The sequence below is a fragment of the Lepisma saccharinum genome, chromosome 6 (genome assembly GCF_977018435.1).
Source record: "Lepisma saccharinum chromosome 6, izLepSacc3.1, whole genome shotgun sequence".
NCBI classification, from domain to species: Eukaryota; Metazoa; Arthropoda; class Insecta; order Zygentoma; family Lepismatidae; genus Lepisma; species Lepisma saccharinum.
In genome coordinates, this window is record NC_139234.1 from 19,553,054 (window position 1) to 19,569,198 (window position 16,145).

The 16,145-nt window shown below is 38.2% G+C and overlaps 1 protein-coding gene across 3 annotated transcripts in view; it reads right to left on the reverse strand.

Annotated features, from left to right (window-relative positions):
- Window positions 1–4,730: 4,730 nt before the first annotated feature.
- Window positions 4,731–16,145, reverse strand: part of LOC145988609 (uncharacterized) — a 71,476-nt gene continuing 60,061 nt past the window's right edge. For all 3 annotated transcript variants that reach the window (XM_083123608.1, XM_083123610.1, XM_083123609.1), the window contains 3 exons: window positions 14,868–14,980; window positions 12,745–12,852; window positions 4,731–5,311 (listed from right to left, as the gene is read on the reverse strand). In XM_083123608.1, the coding sequence (XP_082979734.1) occupies window positions 5,071–5,311; window positions 12,745–12,852; window positions 14,868–14,980 (462 nt within the window). In that variant the 3' untranslated portion in view covers window positions 4,731–5,070. The remainder of the gene's footprint in view (window positions 5,312–12,744; window positions 12,853–14,867; window positions 14,981–16,145) is intronic.

The following is a 16,145-nucleotide window of genomic DNA, read 5'->3' on the forward strand; positions in this document are numbered from 1 at the left end:
ATTGCATTGTATAGGTACCTGATTTAGCTAACCATACATTAAAACAGGAACACTCTAATAATAAAAGCTTCTGAAAGTTCATATACGAGGGGAATCCTGAAAAAAGCTCCAATGGTGCCTATACGCAGCACTGGTGGTCAGAGATAGACACACACCCATGCAGGCAGGAAGAAGTGGCATGTAGCAGTAATCTGGTACAGTTGCAATGCAGCCGTTTTAGGACAGTTCTAGGTTAAAGATTGCAGCTGTCATACAGTCTCCCACCGAGCCTAGCCTACAATGCACTCTCAGAATTTGGCACAGAGCCACCAGCAATTGTGTGAGGTGTCCAGACAGGATGTCGTGCATGCTCAGATGATGGTGCAGACAATTCATGGAAGGCCAATTGAATATGCACAACCCCATACAGCTGAGTACACACGGGCCCTTTGCGTGAGAGATCTTGGACCACTCCCTGTACAGCACTGGCCTTGAATGTACCAACTTTCATCTCCTTGTTTAACTGAAGAGGTTTCTGGCAGGGCAAGGATTTGACAGCTACAGTGCGGTAGAGATAGTTCGTCTTTTCTGTCAGACACATACACCATGGGCATAGAAAATGTAGTGCCATACTACGACAAATGCCAGAACAACGTTGGTGATTATGCCGAAAATTAGGTTAAGACTCACTGTTACTAATGCAATAAATTACAACTGATATTCATGTTTTATTTATGCCTAATCGGTAGGGACCTTGATATTTTGTTATTTCTTTTCAAATTGGTGTATTTTCTTATTTTTTATTTTTTACTATACCGAGATATTTTTCTCAAAATTCACATTTTCATTTTAGCGCATTTTCTGGCAAATATCTGAAATTATTCCTTCATGTTATTTTTAAACTACTGTTTCAAATTATAAGTCACATGGCTTACGCCTCTTCGTGAGAGTTTGATATCTTGAAAGTTCTTTTGGGAAAGATATTTTCCATACCCCTTTTTTTAATTTTAAAGTAAGGATTTTAGTTAATGGAATTTTCCCCGTATATACTGAAGGGTGCATAATGACCATAAGTGGCGACGCACCCAAAAAATTAAAATCAATCAATATCACCTGACAGATACCGATATATTATGGCACCAAAAATTGGTATTATCTTTTTTTGACTTGTCAGTATTACGTTTCCCAAAATTCGCGTTTTTGTTTTAGAACATTTATCTGCCAAATATACCGAAACTTAATACTCCATTGGGCTTTTAAACGATTATTTTAAATTGTAGATCACATGGTCTACGTACTTTCGTGACAGTTTGATATGTTGGAACAGATTTTTGAGGAAATAAAAGTAAAAGTAAAGTGCTCCCCTGCACTTTGCCACGAAGGTGTATAGGGGTGTGGAGTTAAGGCCCCACACTTTCTTGATCACGGCTGAAGGTAGGGGTGATGTGATCAGCACCATGCTCCTGGCTACCTTTATCCCTCAAAGTTTCCTCCATGTACCCGCTTGATATGACGCTGGGTGGGCGCCGGAGCAGTTTGAATAGGTGGAAAAGATCCCGGTTCTCTTCCGCAGGGAATCGACCCCGGGTCTCTCGCATGGTAGTCAGACGCCCTAACGACTGAGCTCCATTATTTCTCGCTCGACAAATGCTGATGGTGCGAACTTAGATTGGTAATTCAAAACACATCTCGCGTGACAAATACTGAAGATGTGGCTCCCGTGTGACGGTAGATACGTACTCGATCTCCTGTTAGAACCCTGCCACTTTGCTCTGTGATGCAAATGGTTTTGATAGAAGTTGAAAAAATCGTGGGAAATACATGATTTAATGTGGCTGTCGAAATTATTCCATGTACTTATAACTCTATAGTTTACTCTTGAGTAAAATGTTGGAAAACTTGCATGTTCTATGTACACAAACATGGCCTACAAAAGACAAGAATGTTGGATTTCATGGAATTTTTCGTTGTTTTAGGAAATTTCTTTTTAAAAAAATTGCTAAAAACGCCAACAATTCACATTTTATGCCAAATTTGCATTATTTCGATATTTAGAAAGGGCGAAAAATGTGTCCAGACATCACTGCACATTCCTAAACATAACTTCGCAGGAATTAACATTTTTCACGGTTTTGGCGTTTGCGAAAAATCAATCGGAAATTACTTTCTGGCCAACCCTCGTATAAATCAGTAGATGGAAAGTGAAAATTTAGCAGGGCTGGCAGAAAAAACTTAATTCTTGAAGAAAGTGATTTGCTTTTATCATTGAATGATTCGAGTAAATATGATATTAAAATATTTACGTATTTATTATATTTTATTTCATAATATTGGACATTAACGTTACTCAGCGAGAGATTAATGAGCATCTCTCACAAGTTTAAACAGACAGGACAGAAAATTGTGTTAATTTCATTGCAATACTAGTGTTGCAGTAAATTTGAGGTTGTGAGCATGCACTTGCCAATTTTTATAACGTTCACCAATTCAGATTTATGTTTCACTTTTTCGTGATAGTATTCAATATATATCCCGTTTTGTTGGATTGTTCTTGATATCTAATGTGATTGTAAACGTATGTTAACTTGTGCGAAACCAGTAATACGTTAGGAGGATGAAAGCACTGCTACATTAAATGAGGTGAAGTGAGCCAGAAGAGTAACAAGATTCCAGCAGCATATTTTCAGTCTAAAGCTCTTCTTGTTTATGCATACGATTTTTTTTGGATGTTGCAGTCCGAAGACATCGAACAAAAATCATAAGAGTCCCATGCATGCAATTTCTGTCACATGTTGTAGTGAGATACTTTGTCGGGTGCCGATATTCGACAAAAATCGTATGTTTCAATGGAACCTATTTGTTTCCATGTTCCTTCAGTTTGCCCAACAAAATGCCTTACTACGACGTCCGACAACTATCGGACGGCGCCACCCGCTCCCATCCCCTCCATCTGTTGACAGTTCCGTCTCCTTACTACTCCCATACGGACAAGAAAAAAATGATAATTCAATGCATTTTCCACGTAATATTTAGAGGCTTAACCTTTACTCCCCCGATGATATTATATGGTATCATCAGAGTAAGGTCGTTCTGGCCCGATGAAACCATATGGTATCATGGTGCAGATTACGAAATGAATGTGCATTTTGGACCCTCATACTCTTCTGTTTGGGTTGAAACTCTGACACAGGTCTGGAGCAAGCCTAGGTAAATTCATATTGATGACCAACCTCCCCCCCCTCTCCGCAACATATCCATGACACATTTCCGAATAGTTTCACATTTTGGCTCATTATTCTACTTGTATGGCACCCAGGACCATGAAACAAGTTTCAATCTCTTTGTAATCGTCCATTCTTTGAAGAGAATACTAAGGTTTGCGCCTTCTTCCGAAAATAGCTAGAGAAGAGGGGGGCAAACTCCAGATTTTTGTGTTTTTTTTTTCATTGAAATTCGATGGTCACGCCCCCAAACCCCCTTCCTCGGTTCGGCGATTTTAATTGTACACGGTTGCATGCTATGATGTTTTAGCTGAAAAACAAAACTTATCCGAAGTAGATTGCTCCAATAGTGCCCGAGTTATAACAATTTTCCTCCAAAAATGCTAATTACCTGTTTTTCGTAAAAAAAAAAAAAAAAGAAAAGAAATCACATTTTGGCTTGTTATTCAACTTGTATGACACCCAAGAACATGAAACATGTTTCATTCTCTTCAGAAATGTCCATTCTTTAAAAATAATACTAAAGTTCGCGCCTTCTTCCCAAATAATGGGAGAAGAGGGGGCAAGCTCCAGATTTTTATGGTTTTTTCATTGAAATTCGGGGGTCGTGCCCCCCCAAACTCCCTTCCTCGGTTTGGCGTTCTGAATTGTACACGGCTGCATGCTATGATGTTTTAGCTGCAAAACAAAACTTATCCGAAGTAGATTGCTCCCATTGTGCCCGAGTTATAACAATTTTCCTCCAAAAATGCAAATTTCCTATTTTCTGTTAAAAAGAAAATCACATTTTGTCTTATTATTCAACTTGTATGGCACCCAAGAACATGAAACATGTTTCATTCTCTTGATAAATGTCCATTCTTTGAAAAGAATGCTAAAGTTTGCGTCTTCTCCCCAAAATAGCGGGAGAAGAGGGGCAAACTACAGATTTGTATGTTTTTTCCATTGAAATTCGGGGGACGTGCCCCCCCAAGCCCCCTTCCTCGGTCCGGTGTTCTAAATTGTACACGGTTGCATGCGCTGATGTTCTAGCTGCAAAACAAAACTTATCCGAAGTAGATTGCTCCCATAGTGCCCGAGTTATAACAATTTTCGTCAAAAGAGTGTTCGGAGTCAATGAAGACGATATTCCCTGACATTTCCCTGACTTTTTTTGACACCTCAAATTCCCTGACTTTTCCCGGTTTTCCAGGTTTTCCAGGTCTGTCGCCACCCTGATTTAATGTGGTTATAAGTGTTCTGCATATTCTTCTCGTATTTACCGGTTTTATGTTTCTCAGAGGTTTAACCTTCCCAATGGTTTACCATCCCTGTTGGGAGATGATGACAATGATTTATTTTTTGTATATCCTTACCTTTTTAATGTGTTGTGTTTGTCATGTGCAGGTTCCATTACAACCCATTTTAAATGAGTTAAAGATTTTAGATAACGGGATATTTCCCTGCATGTATTGAAGGGTGGAAAATGGCCATATGTGCTGATGGATCCATTTTAATTCAATCAATCAAAACCATAATACTGATAATGATTAATCTGTCCCATTCCTTAGAAAATACAGTACAGAAACCAATACTAACCTCTTGCAAGTTTTGACAGTAATGACATCTTTATGCATGGTAAGTTTTAAAAGTTATATAACAAACAAGTTTTCCACATCCTTTCTTGCATATGAAATTAAATTTGATTTTGTTTATTTACATCTGCACCATTACAATAAGTAATGCAGTTCAATATTTAAGTACAAAGTTTACAAAAAACTTATATCTTGTTATTGTTGATATGCACTCGAATATAAAGCCGGTTTCTTTGTCATGTATAAGCTTATGAATAAATATGTGCACAACACAATTGAAGAGTGTAAAAAGAAGTTTATATCTTTGTAGCCATGAACTGGTCACTGAGAAGCTTCATAACTTCCTTGTGGGATAATTTGTCCTTTGATTTCTTCACAGATCCATAGTTGTCTTTCACAAACAGAGCAAATTTATTGGGTGTTTTTGGAATCTTTGCACCTTCTGTGCTCTTACCATTAACAAGCAATTCAAATCTTCCACGACAATAACCACAAACCTTCTTGTTAATATCCAAAGACTTGGAATGGCGACCAATACTGCAACAAAGAGAAAAATATATCAAACATAAAATTGCAAATGTTCCTTGAAGAACATGAATGGTTCATTCAACTTGATGTATGTAGCCATGTGATTGCAGTGGGTTTTACCTTAAAAACCCAAAGTGTAGGGGAGACAGGGTGAGTTCACCACATGGTTTTATGTTTACATTTTTGCAGCTCTTAAAAATTCGATCTATAGTCGTTTTCACGTTCAGAAGACACAATGGGCTCTTATGGACAATGCTTTTCTTATGGGAAAATACGAGCGCGCTTGTAATGGAGCCGTCGCTCACTATCAACCACTACTCTCCCTTACGTTTCCTTGTTTCTCCAATTTCAGGGAGGAGTCCTTTTAGGGCTGCCAATATTCCCATCAGCACATATCAACAAGTGAATGACTATGAAGAGCGACGCATAGCGTTACGCAAAATTAGGAAGGAAAACATAACAACTGATGAGGGAAAACGCTCAAAATCAAAATAAAACAAATACCATCCCTTTGAAATCATCATTGCTTAGCTGCATGGCTGGGGAGAGACCTGCGCTCAATCGCCAGCTCTAAACTTCGAAGGAGACGAAGAAAGTGAGCGGAAACATCCATCGCGACACTTTAGGCTGCTCTCATACTGAACTAGGCTTTGTGGCGGTTCCTCTCTCGAACCTTTAGGCCACCCTCTGTCGTCAGCGTCCTCGAGCATAAATCGCCTTCGAAAAACTATACAATCGCAGCTATTACATTTAAAAATATCACGAAGACAAAGCGTCCATCCTCATCTTTACCTTCCTATTTCTTCAATCACCTTTCAATATCCTATGTCATCTGTTTCTTCACCTCGGCTAAAACTCAGTGGGCTAATGGGATACTCTGACCCCTCTCAGGTACGGGTATAGTAGTAGAAATACGTGGGATATAAGCTTCGACTGTTATGTACTAAATCATTTGACAGGCTATGGAAAAGGGAGATTTTATAAATGAATAACATCTGTTTCCGAAGAAAGGTCTGCGTCTTCAGTAGGCTTCTTTATGGGCAATTATTTTCCTGAAGATGGTTTATTTTCAAGATACTTTTATAAATTTACATCTTAGTTACAGATCTCCATAAATAAAGGACAGAACAGATTTCCTTCTTATAATTAAATCTACACGACTTTTGCAGTTTATTTACATAATATGGATCAAGCTGTCATATCAGTTATATAAAGACGACCAGGCGCTTGCTTGGAACTTTATGAACGCTCCTTGACATAATGAAGCATGACTTTGACGTGACTGGCGAAGGTTTTAAGTATTGACTCCGATCTTAATATAAATTGGACATTATGGTCTGGCTTCAAGATATATGCAGAAATACAAACGGCTATAATTCGTAAAATATTAGAGACATCGACTTGATATCGGGTATGGCAACATGTTAGCATGTTCACAGGGCGAAACCTAACCATGCCAGATATCAATAATGAATAACTTGATCAATAAATAATAATCATGGAGACGAAATAATCTGAACTTATTCTTCCGTATGATGGCATGTTAGCATGCCCACAGGGGGGAACCTACTCATACGGCAGAATAACATTAAGTCCTGTTGCTTTATGCAAAAATTGAAAATATATTACGTATATGTTTCGAAGAAATCAAACTGAATTATCACAAAGTTGAAAGAAATCGTAAATTAACTTATTCTCACGCATGGTGACATGTTAGCATGTCCACAGGGCGAACCTACCCATGCGTCAGAATAACAGTAAGTTCTGAGTCGAAATTTAATTTAACATTATTTTGTGAAGATTTTATTTAAAATTTCAGAAAACTTCAAAATAAAGTTGAAATGAACTTATTCTTTCGTATGGTGACATGTTAGCATGTCCACAGGGCGAACCTACCCATACGACAGAATAACTATGTCTCTAAGGGCCTCCCCCATGGCGCAGTGGTAGCGTCATTGCCTTGTAATCAAGGAGTCCCGGGTTCGATACCCGGTGGAGGCACAAGTGGTCCGGATCCCACTTTAAACTGTAGGTCCAGTCCCGATTAGCCTTACTGTGCATAAAGTGGACTTAAAACAGCAACTCAAACCAAAACTATGTCTCTAAGCTAATTTGGAAACGAAGACTGAGTTCTTGAACCCTCCCATAAAGGGAGCTGAGTATTTAAGATGTTAATCCATCGGAGTCGGTGATGAAAATGCCCCGGAATTAGGTTCCGAAGCTGTATTTATACCCCCGCATGTCAAGCAGAGCGCCTCCCGTGACACAAAAGATAAACCTAGCTACAGCTGTGATATGCAGAACTAATTTGTGTATAATGGCAATATTCTAAAGATTAAACAGTATGTTCCATAAGGTTCATTTTTCTATGTCTAAAACAACAATTATGATCCTTAAAGTTTCTATAATATTCTCTACTATAAAGTTGTCACATTCTTAAAAACTTCTTCCCAATGTCTATAAGGCTTATATTATTAATAACTCCAACTGAAATTTAGCTCTTATGGCTTTCATAATAGTTTGATTCTAAAACTGAGAACACATATTTTTGACTAATTGTCAACAATGAAAGATTTTGCTTTCAAGAAGCTTGCAAATAACAAATTCTAAACTTCTCGAATGACAGAATTAGGTCATTAGTTCAACTATTAAATATCTCATCTTTCATAATGTTTTTATAGTGAATATAAAAAGTAAAATAATTAAGAATAATATTAAATATGACCGAATCTTTGATATGGTTCGGGAGGATCATATCACGCTGTTGTGAAATTTCTCGATTTACAAATTTAGCTTACGTAAAATCGGTACCTGCAGTTTTGCAGGAAATTTTGTAGAGAATACGATGGTGGACACAAAAAACTGGTAACTTGCTTACATATTTCTAGATAAATTAAAAAGTCAAATTTTCTGTGAAAACAAAATTTTTACATTGTTTTCATTCCTAACGTTGAAACATGCCGTAAAATTGAAGCATTCATTATGAAAAAAATTGACTGTTTTTCAATTGTCATAGGTGATGGTGGTGCTCAGAATTTATCAATACTTTAAAGCATATTCGCATTAAAAAATATTAAAATAAAGTATGTGGAGATTTTTTGTATTTGTGCAGAAGAAAATGTCATCGCTGGCCATTTTTTGTTCTGTAATTCCAAGTAAAAACTTCCAGCGACAAAGTTGTGGAGAAAATAATGAAATTATTTTTTATAACCACTCAAAGGTTCCCAAAATATTACTTCCATGCATTTGGAGTTTCTTTTTAACCCGAACCGTGTGCGAAGTAAGGAGACGTTGTCTGGCCATTTTGAGCTGACTCACCGCAGCATTCCGGCTAATCACCGCCACGTTTTCGAGTTATTTTATTTCCATTCAGTAAAAATATTAACTCCATGCAGTTTGTTATAATAGAATTGCAACTACTTAAATTTAATAACTGACAATTATTTCCAATGCTGTTGTTGAGAGCAACATTAGTGCTGTCGCAAATACACATTATTTTTGTTTATATTACTGTCAACATTAATACTGAAATGAAGATCACCTTTCAGTTTCCAATGTACACATAAATTCATAGAAACCATATTAACCCTTGAAAGGCTTTCCAACACGTGACAAGATATGGGGCTTCAAGATAGAAATATGACATGCCTTGCTTGTGTCATTTACGTCTTATCAGTTCAAGCGTGCCATAACTCATTTGTTTGTTTGGGTTGCAACTTGAATCTAACCCATGTGCCAGGTTCCCCTTACTTGTGAACTGTAATGTTCCCAGTATCATATTAATATTAATAATTACATATAATTATCATTATATATACAAAATATGTAACACTTCATTGTGAAGGAAGCTCATCATTTCCCGGCGACATAAGCTAGTGCTGTATTGGCAACACTGTGCGGTTTCTCCATAAGCGCTGTTGTGTCTTCTGAACGTGAAAACGACTTTAGTATTGATGAAATGCTATGGCCAATACCTGTAGTCTGTTCAATCACTATGAATTTTTATTTCAACGTCCTTCTAAAACTTGTAAAGTTATTGCTTGTTTTTTGGAAGCATGTCAGTACAAAAATGTAAATTTGTAGAGAAAACAGACGCTAAAAAAATTGTAGTGCCAAAAAATACAAAACATGGAAAAAAATTATAACATTTTATTGTAGTGGGATCAGGAGTAAACTGGACACTACCAGAGAGAATATTAGTACTGCTGTTACCTAGGAAAGGAAAATAATACAGAAAATATATGGTCCAAAACATGACATAATTTTATGATCAAGGCAGATGAAGAAGAGGTTGACCCACAATGAGATGGATAGATGAGACAGAGAAGACATTGGGGCAAGGCAGAAAGTCAAGGACCAGCACTGTCAAGAAATTGTTAGCCAATGACAGCTAAGGAATTTACATCTCTACGTTGGGAGGAACCAGGCAATGTCGACGTCTACAGTGTTTCCAAGGCAACAGATCATGTTGCGGTAGCAGTAGCAGAGACGATTCCACACGGGTACAAGAGCAGCAGGAAAAAATCAGGTGAAGTTGGTAGTTCAGTAGTAGAGCAATGGCATGATATGCTAGAGACCCTGGTTAAGGCTGCATTTTTTTGCTGAAATCTCTACATAGTGAATTAGCAATGGAAAATCTTGTCTCAAAGATTACTGGAAGTATTATGATACATTTTCTGAGGAATGGAATGACACAAGAAGAGGCCATGGTATAGTTTTGCATTGTAAAAATATCAGCAGCATAGTAAACAAAATTAAGCAATGCGTTTCACAGAAAATGTAAACTCTTGAATAACTATCACATACAAATATGTAGTGACATGTACAGAAGGCTGTTCAGTGTATGTTTGACCAAACGCGATTTCTTCCCCCCCATGCACAGAATGAACTCAGCCGACCTTGGTCGGGCACGATTGTCAGTGTAGTGTGTGAGCTGTTAGAGAGTGGTTGTGTTTTCTTGCTGGGCCAAAAATCCCACCCAAACTGAGCCACTTTTGGGAGGAGTACGTTGTAAAACTTTTCCAAGTGTTTGTGTATTCTCGCTTGGCCAAAATGCCACCAAAACTGAGTTGCTTTTGGGAGATGCAAAGTTGCCCTTTATGATGCAAAGTTCAGTGTGTCAATGATCAGGAAGTGTAAGAGCAAGGGTTGTGACGTTGGTTTGATTTTAATCAAGAATGTGATCGGCAAGTATAAGGATTCCATGGCCGTGAGAACACGACCGTGCACACAAGCCACCACCGGTACGCAGGCGAAACTTCGTAGAATGGCCATGCAAGAGAATCCCCCGACCCAAAGACAGATGGCAAATCGCCTAAATGTGTCTTTGGGAACTGATAACCACACCTTGTGCCAACAACTGAATCTTGGAAAGGTGTTCAAGGCTTGCGGTCATCACCTTACCGATGCCTACAGACGGGAATGCAAGACATCACACACCCTCGCATTCTACCAGGATATGAAGGAGGCTACTGGAATACAGGCCATACCTTTCAACGATATACCTGTGAAGTCTCCAGATGCAAGTCCAATGGACTTTTGTGGATTTGGACTGCTTAAAAAGGGTTTGGGCAAAAGATGTGTCACAACTGTGAATGGACTCTGGAAATCTGTACAAGAGGAATGGAACAAGATCCCCCTCGTAGTTCTCCAACGGAGCCTTCTGCAATGGAAACTACGTTGCCGGGCCATTGTTCGGAACCAGGGGAGACACATCCAGCACTGTCGCACCTGGTGCCACGGATCTTTGTAACTATTTGGAAAGTACAATTTGGTCACATATACGCTGAACACCCTCTGTATTATCTATACATGAAAATAAAAATAATCACACTGGTAGGCAGATGCTGTACTGACAAGAGAGCACAAATGAATGTCTTATATGGAAGAATAGATTCAAGGAGAGTAAAATAGAGAAGTCACGAAAGGCAATAGAGAAGATACTGGAGAAAATTTAAACACAGAGCAACAATAGTATTTTATAAGACGTAAGCGAGTTACTAAAGATATTCCCACAAAACTTACTTGTAAATGTTCTATTAATTTCAGTGGCCTCTGCCACCATCCACTTGGGAACTCGATGCTTTACTGTTAGGTTGACGTCCGGTTCCTGTTGTTGTTTCCTCGACTACCGCTAGGGGCGCTGGTGTCGCCATTTCGTCTGCTGTGTGTGATGGGTTTGAGCTGTTGTAATAGTGGGAGCCAAACATGATGAGCCTGACCGCTGTCGATATTCAGCTCGTGCGGAAAGTGCATAATTGCATGCATCTCTTTGATTTTGGTGTCAATTAGGGTGTGTGATGTATGCCTAACTTAAACTTTTTGGATCTTGTGTTTGTTGAACTTGAGGTGCCTTGCTAGTCCGGTAGTGGGTTGGGATTTTTTTTTTGCGTCTGCTAAGTGCTGTTCTATACGCTCATTGACAGATCTGTACACTGGGTGTCATATACACCTGGGTTGTCTAGTGGGGAAAGGAATGATCTCTCGTGTTTGCTTAGGGCACTGGCTATTTTGTTCATTGGTTCATTACTCCACCCAGCCAGCAGTGATAAAGCCAAATGGATTGCCTTTCCTTACCACCAGACTACATCCAACTGCCTAGCCAAGACCTTGAAACAATATGACATAAAACTCGCACACAAACCAATGAACAAGATAGCCAGTGCACTAAGAAAACACAAGAGATCATTCCTTTCCCCACTAGACAACCCAGGTGTATATGATGCCCAGTGTGAGTGCAACTCACACTACATTGGCAGATCAATCAGATCTGTCAATGAGCATATACAACAGCACTTAGCAGACACAAAAAAATCTCAAACCACTACTGGACTAGCAAGGCAGCTCAGTTCAACAAACACAGGATCCAAAAAGTTTCAGTTAGGGATATACCACACACCCTAATCGACACCAAAATCAAGGAGACGCATGCGATTATGCACTTTCTGTATGAGCTGAATATCGACAGCGGTCAGGCTCATCATGTTTGGCTCCCGCTATTACAACAGCTCAAACCCATCGCATGCAGCAGACGAAATGGCTACACTAGCAGCCCTAGCTGTAGTCGAGGAAACAACAACAGGAACCGGAAGTCAACCTAACAGTAAAGCATCGAGTTCCCAAGTGGATGGTGGCAGAGGCCACTGAAATTAATAGAACATTTACAAGTAAGTTTTGTGGGAATATCTTTAGTAACTCGCTTACGTCTTATATTATCAACCGCGTTGTTTATTCCCCTCAACATGAATAGTATTTTATGTGGCAGAAAAGGAAATTTTGTAATAATGACAACCTTTTCGACAAATGTAAATGCTTTAGATAGGGTCAAACATTGAAATGATAATGTGTAACTATATCTTGAACCCAACAATTCATTATGCCCATTTAATGTGTAAACATACACAAGGAAAAAGATGTCTGTAAGTTAAATTTCGGTAACTTACCTGTAGGCACAATTAGTACATCTGTATGTGTACTTTGTCGCAATGCTATATCCATGACGCACTGTTATTGGTGGAAGTTCCGGATAATGCCTCATTGCCTTTTTAGCCCTACAAAATAATTTGCTTTTAATAACCTGAGGTTAAGACATGGACTATAAATTTAGAAACAATATTCCTTTGTAACACTAACATATTTGTCATACATAAATATAATTTATTTATTATATGAACACTTATATTCTACTGGTCTGATATAAAATTGCAAATGCTCCTTGAAGAACATTAACATTCACATTTACTTTACATAAGCAGAGCATGTGAATGTAAAAAATAACAAATTGGCACAATTTTGCACTAAAATACAGGCTATTTATGGACATATTGCAGTGGTAAAATTGTGGGTAGTTTTTACAATATGTCTACATTGACCAATACCAATAGGTACTAATCTTTCCAATCCCTACTTTTCTTGAGAGTGGACTGCTCATCTTTCATCTCTATAGACAAGCAGAGGATATTTCATACTAACTATTAGGATCTGCAGAAGGCTGTGAAAATAACGAAAAAATATTTACTACAGTGTTTCTCGATGCCTTCTTTTTGTACAGGCACCAGATAATAAAGAGATGTTCCTATTACACACATTAATTTTCCCTTATTAACTATTTGTATCAATTATTGCATATAAACCTGGGCTGAGTCAACATCACCTTCAACTGATCCTCACCAATACTGATACTTGAAAATTGTAACGAAGTAATTCAGTATATGGATAAATTTTAATATACGTTTCCCACTGAACTAAATGATGGCAATCCACCAGAGTTTTACTTTAAAATGTTTATAATTTCACATGAGATAACCATTTAATCGTAAAACTTATTACTCCAAGCAATGTTGTTGCTAAAATAATGAAAATTATGCATTTTCCAGGATGCAGAGACTACATGAAAGTGTTGTGTGGAATTCTTGCAGATCTACAAGATACCTGGAAGGTATCATCTGATACCAGTAAAGCCCAAGCAATCAAAGAACAAACTTGAAATTCTATTTTTGTCCTTTCCGGCAAAAGGCAGGCAGCGTCACATGAAACCTTGAACCAATCAGCTTGGTTCAGTTCCCATAGTGAAGGAAAATTCTTGTGGTACTCTGCTTTGCCAAACTTATGCCTGACAGAAAAAATGTTTGAAACGGGCCAACAAGGCCAAGGCATGGTTAAGCGTAACGGTTGCCACAGGGTAGCAAAAGAATGGGTCTCTCCCTGAACTAAGAGTGCAGGTTGATTTTTGACAGCAGAAGGTGTCATTTACGACTGAGCAAAAATCAAGTGTGTGGCAACACCACTTTTTGCACATGGAAACTCCCACATTTGGAGTGGATGTGCTCTTTGATCGTATGGGCTTTAGAGGCATGCATATTTTGTTCTTAACGAAACACAAAATGTGAAATAACACTGTAATGGTAATTTCTCATGCTTTTGCAAGGTGTGAGCTTCATTTTGAGCCTCATTTTTCTACCATGTTTTGTCACAAAATGATGCGTGATGAACTGCAAAATAAACCCTTAAACACAAAATGTAGAGTTGATTTACTGATGCAACACTTTCTGAAGCCTGAATTATCCTGAGAGTTGTGCAAATCATGGAAAATTAATTCATTTTGGTGCAAATATTGGAGAAACAAAAAGATACTCCTTTCTCCTTTACTCAGGAATAAACTTAATAACATGACGGCTACATAAATGTGCTATTAGAAGGGAAAAGTTTATTTTGTGTGATACATATGGTTTTTAAATCAAACGTACAGTTATATTCACCATTTTAACACCGAAATGCCATTTTTAACAACACTTTTGATCCCAAAATGCACCCAGTTTTGGTACCAAAATCATGATAATTTATTCACCATGAATATGTGGCTCTAGATATCAGTGAAAGCTAAACTAAACAATAACGTATAGGGTTTACCCAGAACCTTCTTTATACATGACCACTGGTTAGGTGGGTTAATTGAATCTTCTTTAAATAATGATTGCTAAAAATTACTGGAATACAGGGAACAAAATAAAAGTATGTCTATTCCTATCTCCTTGAAAAATACAAAATTATATTAAAAAAGAAATACCAATTTTTCCACAACGTTCCATGTCCTCCTTTCTCTCCATTAATTATCCAAGTAGCTGCATGGCACAGTTCATGTATTAAAGTGTCACGCAATCGACCAGGGTTGTCTATAACCTGAAATAAAGACAATGGAAAGGTTGCAGGAAAAGAGAGACTTACTTATTATCAGAGATGCAATTAACTGAAAGCAAGTCTTTTTTGATGTAATAAGTAAGTAGCAGATTTGCCCAGTCCAGTTGACAGAATGTGGTATGGTTACTTGTATTTCTTAATTAAGGTACTCACGTTTTCCGCGAAGCTGTTTTACATTATTTTCTATTAATTTCGGTAGCCACTGCCACCATCCTTGTTGCAATTCGTTGTGTTGTTGCTTGGCGCGTTTCTGTTGTTTTTTCCTAGGTGTGCTGCTGTCGCCTGTATGTCTGCGTATATGTCATCTGCTGTTCACCAGTGTTAATTGCTGCAGCAACGGAAGCCAGGCGTTGTGTGCCTGACCACTATCTATGTTCAGTTCATGGTTGTAGTGCATGATGGCGTGTGTTTCTTTGATTTTTGTGTCTATGAGAGTGTGTGCTTTGTATTTGACATGCACTTTCTCAAATTTTATGGTTGTGGAGTTTGATATGCTTGGCAAGTCCGGTGGTGGGTTGGGCAGTTTTTGCATTTGATAGGTGCTGCTGAATTCTCTCACTGATGGGCTGATGGATCAGCCGATGTAATGAGCCTTGCACTTGCTTTCAGCATCATAGACGCCTGGATTGTTGAAAGGGGAGAGGAAGTACCGTTTATGTTTGTTTAGTTGGTCAGCTATTTTGGAGGTTGGTTTGTGTGCTGTTTGGATGTTGTAGGGGTGCAGGGCTTCGCAGAAAACGTGAGTACCTTAATTATCTATTACCACGTCTCTCATTTACATAGTATGAATTGTATTTCTTGTTATTTAGCATCACTTTTCTGCCACTTTTGGCTAATCAGAATTATGGGGATGAGTGATGAGTAGATGAAAATCAAATGATGAACGGACACTCACAAAGAACACCCATTTCCAAGATGAGGCTTGAATGTGGGTCACACATGAGAAACTCCAGTTGTGAGATTGGAAGTTGGCCATTCAACACGCTTAGCCACTCGGCTGGAATATACTATGAAAGATAGTTCAATCTCTTGCAAACCACTTGCAAGGATACGTGTTTTCTTCTTCATTTTAAATAACAAATCTTGAACATTGCATCTGAAGATATGTATTAGTTTGGCGATTACTTGGAGAGAGGTAATTCACTCT